This window comes from Sceloporus occidentalis, unplaced genomic scaffold (assembly GCF_023333645.1).
Source record: "Sceloporus occidentalis isolate IW3139 unplaced genomic scaffold, rSceOcc1.0.p SCAF_2, whole genome shotgun sequence".
NCBI lineage: Eukaryota > Metazoa > Chordata > Lepidosauria > Squamata > Phrynosomatidae > Sceloporus > Sceloporus occidentalis.
The window spans coordinates 131,819,300-131,840,774 of record NW_028316982.1 but is presented as its reverse complement, the minus strand read 5'-3'; the positions used below and the strand labels follow the sequence as shown (position 1 = coordinate 131,840,774).

The 21,475-nt window shown below is 39.6% G+C and overlaps 1 protein-coding gene across 9 annotated transcripts in view; it reads right to left on the bottom strand.

Moving 5' to 3' along the window:
* The window catches only part of VWA8 (von Willebrand factor A domain containing 8), a 140,504-nt gene that overhangs the window by 95,484 nt on the left and 23,545 nt on the right, over nt 1-21,475 (bottom strand). For 7 of the 9 annotated variants that reach the window (XM_089511040.1, XM_089511039.1, XM_089511037.1 and 4 more), the window contains 5 exons: nt 17,018-17,095; nt 4,734-4,844; nt 3,001-3,168; nt 956-1,120; nt 372-421 (listed from right to left, as the gene is read on the bottom strand). In XM_089511040.1, the coding sequence (XP_089367166.1) occupies nt 372-421; nt 956-1,120; nt 3,001-3,168; nt 4,734-4,844; nt 17,018-17,095 (572 nt within the window). Of the gene's footprint in view, nt 1-371; nt 422-955; nt 1,121-3,000; nt 3,169-4,733; nt 4,845-7,342; nt 7,474-17,017; nt 17,096-21,475 lie in introns of all 9 variants that reach the window. The other 2 variants (XM_089511034.1, XM_089511044.1) reach the window with 1 other exon arrangement.

The following is a 21,475-nucleotide window of genomic DNA, read 5'->3' as shown; positions in this document are numbered from 1 at the left end:
GCTCAGAGCGTATGTAATCTGAACGTCACTCCCCAACATGGCCCAAAGCAGCCCTTTTGGGCCATCTGTTTGAGGTCTGGGTTTATTATTTGAGAGGTTTTCCTTACTCTACTTGAAAACCTAGAATTGAACACAATACAGCCTTACCTGATTTACACATTTGGTGAAGAAGATTTGCCACAAAATCTAATTGATGGCCTAGCAGTTCACCTGAGCCATATTTCATCCAGGTTCTTTAATGTGATCCATGTGTCTGTATCACAACAGGTCTATACCAGTGTGACATTCTTGAAGACTTGACAAAGTAAGTAAACAGCAAAGAAAACAAAATTCTAAGACAACATATCCATAGTTTTTATACACATATTTACCTCTCTGTTGAAACAGAAGGTCCAATTAGATACAGAAGTGAAAGGTGGTCCTAAAATAAAATATACAATATATCAGGATATAATTTGTATTGTGCGTGGACTATGCTATTACAGAATAATTACAGCCAGCCCTACATATCCATGGACTTCTTTTCCACGTTTTAAATATATATAAGTTCCATAAACAAAACCTTGATTTTGCAATTTTATATAAGGGACTCCATTTTACTACACTACTTTGTTTAATTGGACTTCAACATTCATGGGGAGTCCTGGACCCAAACCCAGCAGATACCAGGGGGGCATTGTATGTTGCTTAGCTTGATGCTGAACATACTACTGAGTCTTATGCTTTAAATATCATGATCAATCTTTTATACCAAAGCGCTCAGCTAAGGAATCTAAAATCTTCTAATTTCAAGTACATTGTACTTTAGCAGTGATCACCTCCAATTAAGTAATATGGAATGCCCAAACCAAAACCCAAACAATATTTACATCTAAATTGAAGTGCTTTGTAAATTATATGATGAATGGTCAAGTGTTCTTTTCACACAACATCAGACTTTTGTAACATTACTTACCTTAAAGGGTAGATAATAAACATCTCTAGCTTGAAATCTAGATCGCAGTGGTGGGTCTAATGGGTTACCCAAATACCGAGGAATAGGAAGGCCCAGTGCAATCACTCTGAAGTTTTCACTGACTCTAACAATCCTCCATGCATCCAACTCTGCTTTATCGTGCTCCTAAATATAAGTAAACATGTATTTACAATTTAGCAACTACTTCAGAAAAAATGACAACTATTCTGGTGGCCTAATGAAAAGCTATTTGAACTGACAACAAAGAATAAGAAAACATATTTGTGAGGTGTAGAACTAGCGCTGACTTCAAATTGACTACAAATGTCAATTTTATCTAAAGTCTTGATTTTAGCACCATTTCACACAGTATATGTATCAGTGTTTTTTTCACAGTGAACCTCAGAAAGCACAAGGGCTTTATTTGAGAAAAAGTCAGGGAGTGAAATGTACATATTCCATTGACCCAGAGCTTTCAATATTCATACTTAGGAGACTACTACACCCACCTTTTATACTGTAGTTACAGCTGGAAAAAACAAGTAGCTTTGGTGATATTTATCACACAATGCCACCTCTGACCTGTAGCTGTGTCCTCCAACCAAGATTAGGGCATCCCTTTTCATTGATGGGGAAACCTGTCAATGATCTGTCAACAGTGCTAATGTCCTGGTGCAAAATGTTGCTGTTGGTGCAGGTGAGTTATTGCCAGTCATGTGGTGTAGTGTTCCCTCCTCTCCCTGTCCCTGCTTTGCCATTCCCAAACAGCCTGATTACCTTTCCCCCGCCTTTCTGTTTTCTGTCATAATTTCTTTTTACTGATATCGCTGTAACAGAGCTCCAAAACTGTGCGAGTTAAAAGAAAAATAAATAATAATAAAAATAAAAAATAAAAATACTGAAAGGCATGTTGGGTTAAAGAGGACTCAGGCAGAGAGTGAAATGGCAGCAGCAACCCTAGTCGCGCAGTTCCAAAGATGTGCAATATTGGCGCTCTGAATGTAATATGTTTCCATTTTTCTCCCGACCCAACTGCTGTGAGAACAGGACTCATGCAGTAATGCTCACAGTGTAGATACATATAAAGAATGCAGATTTATTTTTCATAATATGGACTCCTCCATGAGGTCATGGTTTGAAGCGTTTGAAGCAATTCTGAGTGGTGCTTTACATCAAAAGACTAAGAACTATATGATCCATTTTGTTAATCTGTTAAATGCAGCCTTCTAATGCCAGCATGTTAGTAACAGGTCCCAAGGGACTGGCAGTATCAGTTTCTATTACAGATCTGCTGATACCAGCATAATAGATAAAGCTCTGTTACATATTCATACTCTAAGGATATGTTCATGAAAACACTGATTACAACGCCCAAGCACAGAAGCTTGTAATCTCCTTGTGCATGTTTTTGATCAGATTCATCCCTAGTAAGTTCCCAAGTTGCTCAACAGGCTATATTTTGGCCTGGAAACAAAATTATCTGGTTCCATCTCCAAAGCCTATACACACATGCACACACATACACAATACTAAAGGAAACACAATGGCCTGTTACAGACTGCCAAAATAAAGCTGCTTCGGGTCTCTTTGTAGGTATGCTATTTAAATGATGCATGGGTCCTAAGAGTCCGGAGGTCACGCCAAAGCCACACTCCATTCCTAAGCACTGGAGTGCATCTTTGGTGCAGCTTCCGGATTCTTAGGATGCATGCATCATTTAAACAGCATACCTCCAAAAGAGACCCAAAGCAGCTTTATTTTGGCAGTTTGTAACAGGCCAATAACTGTTTTTCTTCCTGTGCAGCTACCATATATACACAACTGTAAGTGAGGTGAGGGTTTGGAAATTTATGGAATTTGCTATGATCTGTGGATAAATCAATGATAAAATTTATGGGTATGTAAGAAATGTTGTAAAAGATCAATCAAATAAGGGTTTCGGATACTTGGGATTCTTTTGCAACGTTTACTCAGATCCATAAATTCAAGATAAAATAAACAGGCTGTCAAACAAAAAGCGGAACCATCTAATATATTATTTTTACCTTCAGAAGTTTGTCATAACGTTCAGCTGACATCAGGAAACGGCCATCATCAAGTTGCATTTCCCTGTTCTCCAATAAATTGTTCAATACCGGCAAGACATTCCGCTCAGCCTTCTCCAAACCTTCCAAAATTAGGATCCTACCTTCTGTAGCTGCACGCACTGCACACTACAAATCAAAACAAAATAGCATTAGAGCTACAGATAGCTGTATATACTTCACAAAACCTACTTGAAAGTGAATGGCTGGCATATGTTTTTCTGCAAGTCAGAAGTAGATTTTCTAAATATCTTTTTTAACTGTCCTGAATGACAGAACAGTGAACAATAACTTGGTGCACTTTTTTTATACACGGATTCAAGCATCTATGGTTTGAAAATGTTCAAAAAAAGTATAAATTTCAAATATCAAACCTTGATTTTCCATTTTTTATAAGGGATGCCATTTTGCTATGCCATTATATTTAATGGGACTTGAGCATCCACGGATTTTGTTATACACGGGGGATCTTGGAACCAAACCCCAGCATATAACAAGGCTCCACTGTATATGCAAAATGGAGATAGAAGACTTATTATATATACTCAACTATAAGTCAACCTCATGTATAAGTCGAGGGCAAGTTTTGGGGCCAAAAGTATATATTTTGATATGACCCAAGGATAAGTCAAGGGTAAAACTTAGGAGCATATAACCAAGGATCTAAAAGACAAAGCAAAAGAAAACAATACCAAAGAACTTAACAAAATTCAAGCAGGCATAACTGTTTGTGCTCACACTAAACACTGGATGGATAAGAGAATAGAGGGAGGTCAGTGCTTCCAGGACAGATTACACTCTTGCCTTTCACCAGGGGATAGTTCCCTTTTTTTAGTAAGAGTTAATGTACAATACTTACATTGACCCGTGGATAAGTTGACTACGTTTTTTTGGATCAATTTTTTGACTTAAATTTCTAGACTTATACATGAGTATATACAGTAAGTCAGAGGGACTGGGAACTTAAGTAGGAAGAAAGCTACACTAAGGAAGAAGAAGTAACAGGAGAGAGATCCTAGTAAGAAATGGGATTGGAAAGTCAACCCCCTCTTTTCCATATTGCTTTCCTAAAATAAAACTTGGGGCCTGAACAGACAGGCCAAAATAAAGCTGCTTCGGGTCACTTTGGAGGTGTATGCTGTTAAAATGATGCATATGTCCTAAGAGGCTGTTAGCCACGCCAAAGCCATGCTCCAGTCCTAAGGACTGGAATGCAGCTTTGGTGCTGCGTCTGGCATCTTAAGATGCATGTGTCATTTAAATAGCATACCTCTAGAATGACCCGAAGCAGCTTTATTTTGACCTATCTGTTTGGGCTCTTGGTTAAGAGAACCAATTCTACCACTGGTGAGTTGAACAAATTAGTATATGGCAACTTCTAGTGTTTTAAGTTAAAACATTGGACTGGAGGGTTGGGTAGGGTTTTGTTGTTGATGATGTTTTGTTGTTGTTGTTGTTTTACATTGACCTGGAGTAGCTTCCTAGGATTTCAGAGAGAAATTGTTCTAAGTCCTACCCAGAGATGCCCAGGACTGCATACGGGACCTTCTGCACTCTGCTACTGAACTATGTCCCTTCCTCAAATGTTGACTGTTACAGAATATGGACAAAGACATCCCCTGTTTTTTAAGGAATTAACTTTTCATGCTCTTAATAGATGAAGACTAGGAACTAAGGCTGCTACAGCTACTCACTTGATCAATGTAATAGGCAGTGCCTGCTCGAATCTCTCTCCGCTGTTTGAGATCAGTTTCAGTTGTGTCCCTGGAGAGTGCAATATACTCCACCTCCCGCTTGGTCAATTCCTGCAGATTGTAGCACAATATTACAGAACAATGTTGCAATTATGATCCATCTAGCTTGACAAAAAATGTCCAGTACAGACCTACCATCACTAAATGGGTCTGACCCCAGGGAATTATATTGAAGGCTCATATTGAAGCCTAGTTTAGCACTCTCCCCATTCAACATGGCTTCAATGTTTTCCTTTATATTCTACCTGTTTTATCAGCATTGGTACAACATTCAGCTCTGCGCCATTTAGACAAAACAACATAACTATAATCATAAGCATGCAAATATTACTGTTACCATATTCAATTTCTGTGAGCATATATACTTGTTTTCTTTTCTTTAAGTGACTTTTAAAAATTACATTCAAAAGGGATCTCATTTACACACAACATTCCAGTTTAACAAAAGCAAGAAAATAAAAGCACAAGAGGAGGAAAAATAACCACATTAGACATTATAAAAGCTTTCCAAATATCCAAGTATGTCCATTTGTAAATTTTGTCTATTCATAATTCTTTCAAACACAGCAAGTGTATTTAGATCTTCTATCCAATGGATAGAGAAATTTATTTTCTAATAACAAGTATCAATCTTTTAGCAATCAAAAGGGTTAGGAAACATTTGGTGAATTGTCCATCTGGCACTAAGGATTACACATGAAATATAATACGCCCTAAGGGTAAAAATTTATTTCCTGAATACATGCAGTTCAGGTCACATGAATGCTGGGTTTCTGAATGCAGTGGTTGTTGAACTACACTTACAAAATGATATATAATTGTTATACTTCAGTGTTACAAATATGTTACAGAAAGCAAAAACAGAGGTGTGGTATTGATTTATTACTGGGGCTTAATTTTCTTCTAAGGATTTCTGCTTCTTTTCCAGATTTTTATACTGTGTTGTAATAGATCTAATCTAATCCTATACAAGCACAGCATCCTACATGCAGTGCGATTCCTATAGGATGAAAAAAGAGCCACATTTTAATTTAATCTCCAACATAGGTACACATGGGCACTGCTACGGTATGAAGCTAACTGTTACAGAGAATGGGAACAGTCCCAAACAGCCCTTCTCCATCTAGTCGGGGGGAGGGAGGAGAGGGGGAGCTTGGGGAAAAAAGGAGATAGATTTGGAGGAAAGAAACAGAGACTTTCTTCCTTTTGCAGTAATGGTCTGGTATGTCCCTTCTTGAGGAAGGGTGACAGAAAGAAACCCAGAACTCTCTTGTGAACTAAGAAGTTGGTACTTGTTCTCCCTCTGTGTGTGTGTGGCTATTGTAGCTGTGGTGACATTAAGACAAACTGTTCTGAAACCATGAAAAGTATATTACATAATATGGTACACACCATGCCACCATAACCATGGCACAGAATAGTTAAAGGAACCTCAGTGGCAACCTCTCAAGTCCATGATGACTACCAAGATATCCACACTGCAGAAATAATCCACTTTGACACTTCTTTTACTGCCGTGGCTCAATGCTATGGAATTCTGGGAACTGTTGTTCTGTGAGACATTTATCATTCTCTGTCAGAGAGCTTTGGTGCCACAACAAACTATAATTTTTAGAATTCCACAGCACTGAGCCATGGCAGTTAAAGTGGTGTCAAACTGGATTATTTTTGCAGTGTGGATGTAGCCTACGTCTGAGAGCCCAAGCCCGGGACATCAAGTCCTATGATACAGTAATGCTGATAAAGCAAAGCAAGTCTAGTCAGTTTCAGTTGTGGTATGCACCCAGGGCTGGGGAGTAGGAGTAGGAGTAAGGAGTAACAAAATATAATTTCTTACTTTTTATTCCTGTTATTAAATTGTACATGCAAATACCAAAGAACAATTTTATTATACTGCACAGTGGGGAAGGGACTGGGGGGCAAAGACACAGACACAGACACACAGCAGCCTTGCAAAGCAACTGGGGCTTTCCCCCCCAGGGCTGGGGAGTAGGAGTAAGGAGTAAAGGAGACAGAGGTTTTTACAGGAGTAGGAACAGGAGTAAAAGTAAGCAAAAAAGTCTTACTCCGGAGTAGGACAAGGAGTAACTCCAAAATCACCACTACTCACAAGTCCTGTATGCAGCTGTAGTTTGAATCAAACTCTTTCCAGTCAAAAAACAGATCTTGATTACTATAGCTGCCTTGAGTTCTCATTTAATTCCCTAATGAAAACGGGCATAAAGTCCGGACGCCCCTAACCCTAATACGGACCCAGTCCGTACAAAATGGCGGCGCCCATTCCAAATGGGGGCTGCCATCTTTACGTAGCAGACACACTGCGTCCGCATGTCGCGTGGCGCATATGACACTGCGAGTGCGGCATTGGCGCCTCGCAGCATCATAACTGCACCGCAAAGAGACGCGCCATTTTGGCGCTTCTTCTTTGCAGCGCAGAAGAGTTGCGCGGTTTGGCTGCTGCTACTCCTCCGCGCTGCAACCGGCAGCGGCGCGAGACTGCCCCTTTTGGGCGGTCTGTAAAGAGCCTGGGTTTCCCTCCAATAGCTTACCAAGTATTGCATGGCAATAGATCTCCGAAGTGGCCCAGGAGGTCCTATGAGGAAGACATCTTGGCCTAAAAGATCCTTCTGCATGATCCATCTTAGATGCTGAATTACAGATTGAGCCAGAGAGTCTGAAACTACACACAAAAAAAGTAGTATGAACTATTATTTAAATTTGAAAGATTTTAAAAAAGTATTTTAAAATTCCAAAACAATTTAGCTAAGTTGGATGCTATTCTTCTTTTCCTGAATTCATTTCTCTAGCTTCATACTGTGTAGAATTGTTTCTTTGATAAGTACTTTCCAGTCCCAAGTTTAGTGTCACTATTAAAGTTCATACAAATGCACCAGTCGGTTCCTGGCTAGATAAAAGTAACAGCTTGCTTGAGTTCAATTAAATTAATAAAATACAGTGTGATATAAAAGAATATTGTTTCTGAATGTGAGAGAAACAGATTCAAATCACTATTCATCAGTCATGTTCACTAGAGAGATATGGGTAAGTAATTCTCTTTTGGCCTAATCTACTTCATATGATTGTTATAAAGCTAAAATAGAATAAAATACATACACCTTTATTAGTTTCTGGGAGGAAGGAAAGGGTACAAATGAGAAAACAAATACAGTGTACTAAGCACGAGTTAAGGAACTTCTTTCAAACACTTATCAGAAAGCAAGAATCAGTTTCCTTCTGAATGCATGACACCAGCAGAGAATATTTGTGGCTACTATGAAATGCTTTTCTTGGAATGAGTCCTGCAGTACATGGGTCTGGTTGTCATGAAAGTCTTGTAGCTACGATCTGAAAGTTAATTTTCAGTCAGCTGTAAAGTCAGGGACATGAAATGTACAATAAGGACTATTCAACAGAAGTGATCCTATGAAGACAGTATTGAAATTCAAATCCCACATTTGTTCGCTCTAAACTTGAGAACATAATGGAATCAATCAATGAAATAACATATAATAAATGTCAATATCCTGCACTACTACTACTACTACTACTACAAGTATTAAACCACCTGGAACAAGGACAGGCCCTTAAGAAGAGAAATCAGGCATAGCTCCATCATGTCTGTGTCCTCCCTTCATATTCCAACGGCCATTGTTCTGGTCGCTGAGGAAGAGAAGAGTAGCCAGGCACAATTCCATCATGCCTGGGCCCTAGAAGCAGGCGAGAGGTCCTCCCTCCATATCCAAAGTGTCATTGCTCTGGTCTCTGAGGAGAGAATAGTTGGCCAGGCACAGCTCCAGCTGTATGCCTGGACCCCAGTAGCTGGTGAGAATCCCTTCCTTCATCCTATCTGCCATTGCTATAACCCCTGAAGGGAATGGGGAACAGCTAAAAATTGCTGAACTTAATTCCACACACCCTATTCTCCTTTTGTGTCATGCTTTATTTAGGCCATAAGCCTGTGGCCAGGAAACTGTCTAACCAACTACGCTTGTTCCTCCACATTCGCTGGGGTTAGGGGCACAGGACCCTCGTGAATGTGGGAAAACAGTAAATAACAAAAGTAATATGTTTTTATCTGAGAGAACACCTGTCTAGCAATCTCTAGGTCCTCCAGTACAACTCTGTGGTCAACCTCTGCCAGACATTGACCATAGAAACGCACTGGGTGAGATACAAATACCTAGTGGAGTGTTCTCCCTAGGAATCTCTAGGTCCTTCAGTGTGACTTTTGGTTAACCATACAGTTGTGCTGAAGGACTTAGCAATTACTAGAGATAACATATTAATAAAATCCATGAATAATCAAAGCTGCAAAAATCAAAGCCACAAATGTGGAGGGTGTTGTGGGAAGTAGCTCTGGAAAACTTATTGTTGAAGGAGGGAGCATACATATGTTAAATGCATACATAAATATAAGGTGCTGTCCACCCAAATGGAACCAACATACACATACAAGTCTTCCATTCCCTTAATCGTGGAATTGCTAATGAGGCAGGCGTCCATGAGTCCAATAATGCTCATGAAACTCTCTAACCTCTCCCAGTATCTGAAAAAAAATTGTGTGCACAGACAAAAAACAAACAGCATCTATTTCCTAACCATTGAGAGTGGGAAAGAAACAGCCTTCTGAAGTACACAAGGGATAAAAGATGGTTGAAAGAGCACAATTCTTTCTCACTTCTTCAGCCCAGTGTGTGTTTGCAAGCAGACGCTGGAGAATCCAGCCAAGAAAAAATTCCTGGAGGCTGCATTTACATTACAAAATTAATGCAGTTTGACACCACTTTAACTGCCATGGCTCAATGCTATGGAATTCTGGGATGAGTAGTTTAGTGAGATATTTAGATTTCTCTGTCAGAGAGCTCTGGTGCCACAACACACTATACATCCCAGGCTTTGACAGGATATAACTATGACAGTTAAAGCAGGGTCAAACTGCATTAATTAAGCAGTGTGGCAGACGCCTGAGAAAGGAAATTGGAATAATGGCACTCTTTTCCCATTTTCTCTCAATTCTATGTACTTTTTCATGCCCTTTCCCAGCAGATGACGAAATGACCAGGAGGGAACATACCCTGCAAAATGTAGCTTTATGGGGAGGGAAGCAAACTGAATGAGGGAGAAGAGAAAGCGAAGGTTCCTGATATTAATATCTGCCTTATACGATACAGTGTACTGTTCAGGCAGATTTTATCTTATACCAGAAGTAGTTTTGTGTCAGAAATCAAAATTTCTTGATAGTCCAGGAAAAGCTACTAACACCAGACTGAAAACTGGAACAAAAGACTTGGCTTTACAGTTATAAGAGACAAACCTTAGAATTCTATATCATGGCACTCCTGGTTTAGGAATGGTTCCTAAGCACAGGGAGTTTGGGCTTACAGTTGCATCTGGCATAATGCAAAAGGCAACAAATAACAACCATATGCAACCTCACCCATTAGAAATGAAGGTGGGTTAGCCCATTCCGATATAGTCTTATAAAAGATTATATACAAATTTTAAAATTTGATAGATATTCCTAAATCTCTGTGACATTGAGTCTTAATTCCTAATTTTAAAAAGCAAACATTGGTTAGTACTATCTATGCGTACACACCTCTTAACAGCAGAGGAGAGGAACTGCGGGCAGGGTGGGGAGGAAGAGGTGTGTGTTCCTACAGCCTTCCTAAGAGATTCAAAGTATTATGTCTCCACAAGCTCTTGATGCAGAAAAGTCTCTATGGGCATGTCTTGGTAAATATCCAAAACCCTGTCTCCAGGCAACCATGGGAGAAAAATATTTCACTAAGTTTATACAACATTTACCTGCTTTAAAGCTGAATTAGGTCACCGAGTGACACAACCAGGATGATGTCCAGAAAGAGTACAACAGCATCCATATAACTTCATTTATTATTTAGATACCACCAGCATCATACAAGTTCAAGCCCCAAAGAGCTTAGAACCATAAAACCTGCAAGGATCATCATCATCAGAAAAAACCCAGACCAACTCAGTGCCAGAGGAGACATTCAAGTCAATGTCATACAATCACCATATATAAAAGAAAAACATCACAACATTCTTCACCCTGGGAATAATCATTTATAATCATTCTACTACCTCATTCGCTGAAAATGATCTATGTATTATGAGAACCTTCCTCCTCAGAGCAAAACACAGTGGAAGGCACTATACAGATAAATACATAGGCAACGGAAGTAGCTTCCTTCTCCTCAACCCTTCTCTCTACAAAAAATCATGCAATGACAAGAAGACATTTAGGGATTATAGAAGAAAATCAAGGGTAATCAGTAAGATACCCTATGGCGATGGATCAATGCTACAAAACCATATGAACAGTAGCAAAAGCATGCACGTGACACATACGGAATAACAGTCTACACTTGTGACCCAATGGACGAAAGCAGGGAACAGTGTGTGCTACCCATGGGAAATAAAACAAACAACAGCACAAAAATAAAAGAGAACAGAGGACACTGGACTAGAGTGCAATCTCCTTTTGCAAAAGGACAGTTAATACAAAGTACAACTATGCAAAGATACAAAACTCGAAATTATATTACCTCTAGTTGTGTTAGAATTCCAAAAGGAGAATTCCAATAGCACACTGAAAGCCTCACAACTTTCTCACACAATATATTGTTTGCCTTGTTGCAAAACAGAATATGGAATGGCAATGGGGGAAATCTGTCCCATAAGCATGCAATGTACACCATTGTAATATAAATTCTTTTAGCTACCAAAAAGGTAAAAAGAATCAATTTCTGATGACCAGAAGTTAGTTTCCAAGAAGTGAGCAAATAGCTGGTAAGTCTGCAAATTCTGGACTGCTGTGAAATAATATTAATTGGGCTGATAACCTTTCACTAAAAAGGAAATGCCACAGGGCATAACCAGATTGTATGCTTAGAGATACATGAGGAAAACTACATCACCAACATGAAGTTGAAGGCTTTCACAGCCAACATCCACAGTTTTTTGTGGATTTTTCAGGCTATGTGGCTGTGCTTTGGAAGAATTTATTCCTGGCATTTCACCTGGATCTGTGGCTGGCATCTTCAGAGGGGGGATCTTCTGAAGATGGCATCTTCTGAAGATGCCACCAACAGATGCGGGCGAAACATCAGGAATAAATTACAGTATTCAAGAACATAGCCCGAAAAACCCACAAAAATTATATATACCATTGACAATTGGCAGACATACTTAAAACTTTTCTAAGTATGGGTTGTAGAGTCCAATATAAATGAAACAAAATGTCCTTGGACATGTCTGAGTTTACAATCCATCAACATAGTATATGGGGAGACCATTGCTGCAAACCACTGGCTGGTCAGAAACAGGGCTAATTCATCCTCCTATTTGTGTCTAAATCTCAGAATGTGACATTTATGGACAATAAATAAATAAATAAATAAATAAATAAATAAACATATTGTAAGCTTTCTTTTTTAGAATCCTATGAATGGAATTCATGGGGGGGGGGTCAAGAGTTGCTCAAAGGAGGCGCAAGACTTGAGTTTCTGATCCATCCTCCTCTTCCTCCTCTTCTCAATTTTTTTATGTGTAAAGTTTACACATGTATTGAATTAAATATTGATTTTACTTAACTAAATTCTAATTTGATTGTAATTTCCCTATAAAATGTTAAAATATGAATATGCTAATGAAAATACACACACTAAATAAACAAAATATTTTTATTCATATACTAGGTCGAGGAGGGGGGGGGTGGCATCCCATGCAGATGTAAAGGGGAGTCCCAACAGTAAAACATTTGAGTACCACTGGAATAGTTCATCATTAAAACCAATCAAACGTTTTGGAATTAGAAGATTCCTCTCTCTCCCAAATCTTCATTTAAAAGTTTTCTTCCTAATTTTTAAATCTTTATTACTTCATCAAGTTAATTTAGCATAGGTAAACAAACCAAAGCACAGGTGCTGTGGCACTGTCTGCCAAAATTCCCTAACTGTTAACAACACGAAGGGGAGTAAAACATGCTCTGACACAGACAGACTCCAACATTCTACCTCCTATAAAGTGGCATTAGACAAGAAGAATTCAACGCAACCCAAGATTAAAGATCAGGAAAGATGAAAAATCACATCAATAAACAGTCTCAATAGACCAGGGATAACTAAACCCACCCTCACCAAATGGCAACTGAATCCAATACTCCTCCAGGAAAATTGTGGTTGTAAAGAACCCTACATAAATTTCTAAAACAAATTATTAAATTTTTGAAAGTTCCTTTAGGATACATAGGCTCCGTACAGACAGGGCAAAATAAAGCTGCTTCGGGTCACTTTGGAGGTATGCTGTTTAAATGATGCTTTATTTTGGCCTGTGTGTACGGGCCCCTAGAGAGGAAAAGTAAGTACTATGAAAGGCATAGCTTGAGTTTATTAATTTACCCCCTAAGAGTTAAATTTAATTTTTTTTTCCTTGTCTGCCATTCAGAACTAACAATCTTGCAGTAATACTGGCTCTGGCAAAGCATCTGATATCTGTTATAGTCATAGTCATTAATCTAAAGTGTATATTTTATGCTCAAGATATACAATATATACTGCCCTGTAATAAAATTCTCAGGGTAGTGTACAGTAGCATTCAGCTTAAAATACCATTGTTAAAATAGGTAAACTGTGGACTCGTGCAGACAGGCAAAATAAAGCTGCTTTGGGTCACTTTGGAGGTATGCTGTTTAAATGACACACACATCTTAAGAGGCCAGAAGCTGTGCCAAAGCTGCGCTCCAGTCCTTAGAACTGGAGTGTAACTTTGGCGCGGCTCTTGGCTCCCTAGGACGCATGCATCATTTAAACAGCATACCTCCAAAGTGACCTCCAAAATGACTGGGTGATGGGGCTACCTTTGAGGATGATTTGGATTGGAAACCGCAATTAGTTCAAAATGTGGCTGCTACACAGTTAAATGATACCCAGTATCAGAAGTCCAGAAGCAGTTATGCTATGCAACCTAAAGTTACTGGTACATTTCACATAAATAAGTTTAGTAGTTCTATTTTTAGTTTTGACTTGAAGAAAAGAAATTGGATCAGACTTAAGAGATGCCTAAAATAGAAAGAAAATTCAAAAATTCAAAACAAGCTGTCTTGTGGAACAGAACATAAATGCTATACAGCATAGAAGAACACTCCAAGGCTCAGAGGTAAAGCCCCTTTGGACATGAGTGCACTCAAATGCACTTACATCCTGTTAGTCATCATTGTGTTGTACAGAGTAATTTACCCTGGAGTATTTTAGCACTTTCACAGCACTTTTGTATTTCCTTGATTTGGAATAACGAGAACATAGAAAGGCCTGGAGATATGAGTTGGCAAGTATGTTCAGTTGATCTTATAGTGTAACATCATGAGTGCTCAGACTAGTACTGCATGCCAAGTGCTGCATAGATTACTATGAAAGCCAAATACAAAGCAGACTTTTGAACTCCCAGACTTTCTTCCTCCCTTCCATCTCCATCCTGTGTCAGTCAAACATGTATTTCTAATAAAGAACCTTTTTTAAAAAATCTAGTAGTAATATTACAATGAATACTAGTTAATGTCACAAAACAGTTTCTATCTTTATACGGATGTAGTACCATTTCCAAACTAGAAGAGGGATATGCTTGTATTCAGGTGTGCTATGATAAGATATACTTTACATACTTACTTACTTACTTATATCTTGTCTTTTCCCCCCACATAGGAACAAAGACAGTTTACAGTATAGAATTAAAACAAAATACATTTAAAACAATATATGACCCCAAAGGCTTTAAAAACACACTCACATTAAATTGACAATCACATTATTTAAAATAACTGGTTAAAAGACCCTTCTACCCACCCAAATAAAGATACATGGCTTGTTTAAATAAAAAGGGCTTTGCCTGCAGGCAAAAAGAGATCAAAGTGGAGGCCAAGCTAGACTCTTGTGGGAGGGATATTCAGTGTGGGAACAGACATCAAGAAAGCTCTTTCCAATGGCCTCAGCAATCATACCTGTGAAAGTGGTGGGATAGAACGAAAGCCTTTCCTTGAAGATATTAAGATTTGGGCAGGTCCACACAGGAATATACAGTCTTTCACATAGTTTGGAGCCAAGTCATATAGGGCTTTCTAGGTCACATTGGATTATACCCAGAAATAGACAAACAGCCAGTGAAGCTGTTTCAGCAAAGGAGTTGTATACTGCCTATCACCAGTCCCAGAAAGCAATTTGGTCACAGCATTTTGGGACTACTGAAGTTTTTAAACAGTCAAAAGCAACCCCAAATATTGTCCTACAGTAAACTGAACAGGATATAGTCAGGGCATGTGTTACTGCAGCCAAATCTCCAGGAATAGGTGCAGGAATCATACAGTGGATCCTTGTTATACGCTGGGGTTTGGTTCCAAGGTCTTCCATGGATAACAAAATCCGTGGATGCTCAAGTCCCATTAAATATAATGAAACAGCAAAATGGTGTCCCTTATAAAAAAAATGGGAAATTAAGGTTTGATATTTGAAATTCATACATTTTGAACATTTTCAAACTGTGGATGCTTGAATCTGTGTATAAAAAAATCCATGTATAAGAAGGGCTGACTGTACAACAAGAACCATTGTGATTCATGAAAGCTTTCCCACATTCTCTTCCTTGTACAGATTGTCTATAATACTCCCACATCTGCAGAGAAGTACATTTCACTTTTATGAACTCTGATCCTCAGTCTCAAGTACAGTTATGGAATGTGTGAGAAAATCCACAGATCTTGTGGGAAACAAAAATGCACTAACAGAGAATTCTTTACATGTTTGCACAAATAGGTCCTGGCATTCTTGATTGACCTTGCTCTCTAATAAATGTGCTGTAGTAGTATTTTATCTTGCAGTAAGATTCAATTTCTTGCTAAATTATGCCTCAGAGTTGCATCCTGGCAGTGAAATTTGTGGGGTTTTTCTTTAAATGAAGTTAAAAATGTGATTTATTTACTACAGCTTTATCCTGACATTCATTCAGGGAGCGCAAAGCTTCTCTTAAAACAGTGGCAGGCAATTATAGCGAGTCCAAGGGTTTATTTTCTTCTGAGGGCCACATGGACTGCCCAAAACAGCCCATTTCTGGTTTTGAAAAATAGGCATTTTATGATGTTACACAACACAGGGGACCAATGTAGCCTATTTAAAGCCTGAGCGGGGATGTAGCTAGGATTTTAGGAAGGGGGGGTCCAGACTAAGTGCCACCATTATAATGGGGCTTGAGTGCAGCAGCGCAGCAGCACACACCATTCATTTTTCTAATGGAAGCGGGGGTCCAGACCCCAAGAACCCCCCCCCCCCCCTTGGCTACGTCTCTGGCCTGAGGCTGCAGACTTCCAGAAGAGCTAACTCAACCTTCTTGACAAGAAAAAGGGTGGCTCAGGGACTTTGGACACAGTCTCACAACTACATTTTGATTACTGTGCCCTAAAATATTATCATTTCAATTAACCTGTGAGGCATCTTATGCTGGGGAACAGTGAAGCAGCTCAACATTATTCAACAAGATTCATGATAGAGCACAGATCTGAATCCATATCCCCCTGGCCCAGCCTTTCTCAAATAGTGGGGCGGGCCCCCCAGAGAGGGGCGCAAGGCTCCGTAAAGGGGGGCGCGAGGCTCTGTTATGTAGAGGTGTACTTATAACAATTTTATAGACAAATGATACTATTTACAGTCGCGCGGGGGGGGGGGGGGGCGCGAAATGTTTGCTTCTTCCTAGCGGGGGGGGCATGACAGAAAATAATTGAGAAGCACTGCCCTGGCCTAAGGCCAATTTTCTATTTAGTAAGCATTAAGGCATGCGAAATACAGCTCAGTCCTATTATCAACAATAACCTTTACAATCAAAAGCTATTTAAAAATCAGCATATTTAATGTTTAAGAGCCTTTTAATATACTCTCTTCTGCAGTCACTGAATTTCTCTGCTGAACTGTAAAGCAAGCCTGTGTTCCACAGGCAATGAACAGGGAAATTCCACCTCTTGTCTCTTATCAATTATCAGAGATAAGAGCAGGGATTTCCCACACAGCAAAGGAGTGTGGTTTTGGAAGAAGCCGAGAGAACAAATCCAGCCTGCAGAACCAGGATTCTCTATTTTAGCACTGATGCTGCATTCACATCCACAGGTTTGTTCAACTGGATCCCTATTTGGGGGTTTGTTTTAAAATAATATAGATCCTTACTGTAGTTGACTGGTACAAGTTCTGGGTTTCTTGGAATTCTGAGTTTGTATGACACATCTCCAATGGTAACAGTATCTCCTGGAAATAAAAAAAAAGTAATTTATTATTGGTTATCATCTACAAATATGCTATGTAATGATTTTAAATCAAGACAGCAATGTCATTTCATTCCATGCATACAGACATTAGTCTCTGCTGCTTTCTGGCAGTAAACTATCCAAGATGACATTTTAACTAGGAACTTCCTTCTAACCTTTGTTCAGTGTTTTAGAGATGTAACAGGAAACCTTTGTACAGAGTAACATTTCCCCCGTAAATAAAATCCTGGCCTCTACAGATTCAGCCTTTACTTTTGCAAATATGACAAATGTAAATGAGTATCTCAATAAACCATGTTGCATTTACAACTCCAAAGGACAGTTACATTTACAACTCCAAATGACGTTGTAGCATTTCTTTACAGAGCTCAGTCTCCCTAGAATCCCTGGACGTTGTTTATATATAGTCCTGTATAATAGCATACCCTTGAAGTCATATGTTTGTTTTCAGGGCCAGACTTGCTATCAGAAATGGCACGGCAGCAGTTTGGGGGATTCTCTTTGTTGTTGTTTTTGTGTGCCTTCAAGTCGTTTCTGACTTATAGTGACCCTTAGGAACACCTGTCATGGCACTTTCTTAGTATGGCCTGTTACAGACTGCCAAAATAAAGCTGCTTTGGGTCTCTTTGGAGGCATGCTATTTAAATGATGCATGGGTCCTAAGAGTCCGGAGGTCGCGCCAAAGCCAGACTCCATTCCTAAGCACTGGAGTGCAGCTTTGGTGCAGCTTCCGGATTCTTAGGATGCATGCATCATTTAAACAGCATACCTCCAAAGAGACCCGAAGCAGCTTTATTTTGGCAGTCTGTAACAGGCCTAAGTTTCTTCAGAGGGGTTTGCCATTGCCATCCTCTGAGGCTGAGAGAGTGTGACTAGCCCAAGGTCACCCAGTGGGTTTACATAGCCAAGCTGGGATTTGGACCTTGGTCTCCAGAGTCATAGTCCAGTGCTCAAACCTCTACACCAAGCTGGCTCTTAGATAGTCAATATGGTCACTTACTTAGTTGTTATATTTTTACACTGTGGAGGATGTCACTTTAATGCTTGATGCAAAACTCAAATATCTTTGACTGTTCCAACCCATTACATTATCTATTGCCAGGATCATACTGAAACATTTTTAACAAGATTACTTCTGAACTTCTCAGTGATTAAAGCAATGCAAGTACATATCAGGTTTCTATGCAATGACAGGAAAGTTGTCCTGAAAACAACATAATGTAACAGCAGCAGAACAACTTAAACGGATTAAAAACACGGTACTGAACTAGCATTAAACCAATAGGCTTTCTTGAGGAATCAAACAGAAATCCGTTCGAGATGTATATGTCACCAAGCAAAAGAGAGAAACTGTCCACATGAATGTGTATCCATAGGGACAAGGAGCACAAGAGAGAGGCCCCAAGGTTGTCACAGCTCCGTCATCACCATGAAATGAAATTCTCAATTTTCAGTGAATAGATACTGGAGTGACAAGGAGAATAAATATTCTTTCACATAGAAGTAATTCTAAGATTTCATTATCTTTTCTATCATATTCTGGCCAGCTGTAAATTCCGATTAGTGTTAACTACTAGCCATTTGAAACATGTACTTGAAGCCAAAACTGGTAGGTTAATGTTTATCAACCATCTTTACTACTGCTTTTAATGTGGCAGAAATTAAGTGGAAGAGTCCAGAACGCATGTTTTCAAGGAGCAAGGAGCAGCAACAGAGTAAACACAAAAAGGACTTTGAGCAACACTGAAATTGTTAGACAGTGGAGTGACAATCTTGAGACTCCCTCTTACAAAGATTTATTACCAACTTAAGTACCCAAAGAGATAAAGAGGAGGCTTCAATCCAGTTACCCTAGAAAACAACAAGAAAAGTATTTCGTAGAGGAGAGAAGAGTAAGCCAAACTCAAAAAAGAACTGAGTTATGGTCATACCTCAGCATCATAATCTCAGCAGTAGCTTGTTGAGAAATGTACAAGAAACACAATAATGTCGGGTTAGGTGATGCATGGCCTTGTGAAGCAAGAAGCTGGGCAAGCCTGAGCAGAGCCAGTCAATCACAGCTCATGCAATGCTGGAGGGAAAACTATGGAGGAAAGGATTAACCTAGAAGCTTGTCTGTAAAAGAGTCAGGGTAGTCAGAGGGAGAGTTAGCAGGGGAATGGAGGAGGTCTGCCTAACATTTCTAAGAGCTGAGAATATGGAAGGAGTTCAGCTAGATGTGTTACTTTTGTTTGAAACTGAGGTGTTACCATGTACAGTGTGTGTGGTATCAGCATAACACTAGATATTTACCTTTTGCAATAACTCTTCACTGGTTTTATTCTCTACAGCTCTGCGTGGATATTTTAATTTAATAATTACCATGGCAAAATGGTTACACTTTAGCACACTGAACCCACTGGGCAACAAAGCCATTTGCCCAGTATATTGGTCACCTTAAGGCCTGAGAACCAGATCCAGGGAGGGATCTTGAAGGGAAAGAGCAGCTAAAGGTTGAACCTGGGGGGTCAACTGGGAGAGGTTGCCCTCCAAATATTTTCGGATTTTAACTGTCATTATGAGTAGCTCTAGTCAAGCACTGTCAATTATGAGGAATGATGTGAGCTGCAGTTCAACAACATCTATCTGGAAGACCTCACATTTCCCCATCTCTGCCATAAACAGGATTTAAAAACACACAGCTTTATCAAAAACCACTTTGCAGCAATCTTTTCAATTGTTTCTTCTTCAATGGATATTATGCGGAAAGGGGAGGGGGAAGACAGAAGAAACAGTGGTACAATAAGTGAGAGTTACAAGTAGAGAAAGAAGACATGGGCCTGTTACAGACTGCCAAAATAAAGTTGCTTCGGGTCTCTTTGGAGGTATGCTATTTAAATGATGCATTCCTAAGCACTGGAGTGCAGCTTTGGTGCAGCTTCCGGATTCTTAGGGTGCATGCATCATTTAAATAGCATACCTCCAAAGAGACCCGAAGCAGCTTTATTTTGGCAGTCTGTAACAGGCCATTGAAACCCTTTGCAAAATTCTGCAAACAAGACAGGAAGAGCCCACAAACTTCAATACATAGTGTTAAAAGTAAACACACACCAAATGTTTGCCATATAGAAATGTGGGAGAGCAACCAAGAGGGGAAAACAGGGAAATCACAATCAGAATAAAGGGTGAAGAGGCATGTGCTAAGATTACTTGAGACATGCTATTCTGAGCAGAGCCAGCCCTCCATATCCACAAATTCAACCATTCATGACTTGAAAGTATTACCATATATATAGTGAGCCCACGCCATACACGGGCACACTATATCTGGCTTTCAGCTTACGCGGAAGCGGCACTGCAATGCAATGAATGGTGCGTGTGTCCGTGGCATATGCGTGCCACTGTGCCCGAACCCCATTATATTCAATGGGGCCCTAAGCATACGCATTATTCACCTTACATGAGAGGGTCCAGAACCCCCCACATAAGACAAGGGTCAAGTGTGTGTGTGTGTGTGTGTGTGTGTGTGTGTGTGTGTATCAAAAGTACACCTTGATTTTACCATTTTATATAAGGGACACCATTTTACTACATCATTGCATACAATGGGACTTGAGCAGATGTGGTATCCACAGGGAGCTGGGACATGAACCAATAATACCAGGAGCTGCAGAACTGGGTCCTGGAGGAAGAGTTTGATGAGGAGGCTGAAGAAGGGACCCACGCAAGTCTTCCAGACAGGGAACAACCTGCAGCTCTTCCTGCTGAAGACCCTCAGCCAGCTCATCCTATGAAAGTGCAGCCTCAGCCAGCAGGACAAGGGCAAGAGACACCTGCTGATGAGGAAGAAGACACAGCTGGGGTCTTAAGTCCTCAATCAAGGAGGACGGACAAAAGAATAAAACAAAGAATACAACAAAGACGCTCAGCCAGGTTGCAGGCCAAGCAGCAACAAAAACTAAAGTTGTTTATCTCATTATTAACTTCAGACTAAAGTGTTAAACCTAGCCCTAGTATACAGCTACTTTTTCTGTATACTGAAGATGTAAGAAGTGGTAAAGATCATATAGGATGAGGAAAGAAGTTGTTTTACAAAATACTGAGATCTGGAATATCTGAGTGAGTTTATCTTTGACAATTCAAATTTCAATTAAATGTACTGTCCCCCAATAAACAGTCCCTCTGATTCAGTGACATTTTACTGTAAACATTCATAGGCTTGGGGTGTAAGAGCTTCAAATGTTAAGGGAGGGAGCTTGATTGAATATCCCATGGTTAAGATTCTAATAAAAATACCATAAAATGATATAGTCATGAATCAAAACTGAGTTTTTTACACTGCTAGGTTGAAAGAAGTAGCTTGGGATCTATTTCTTAGCGC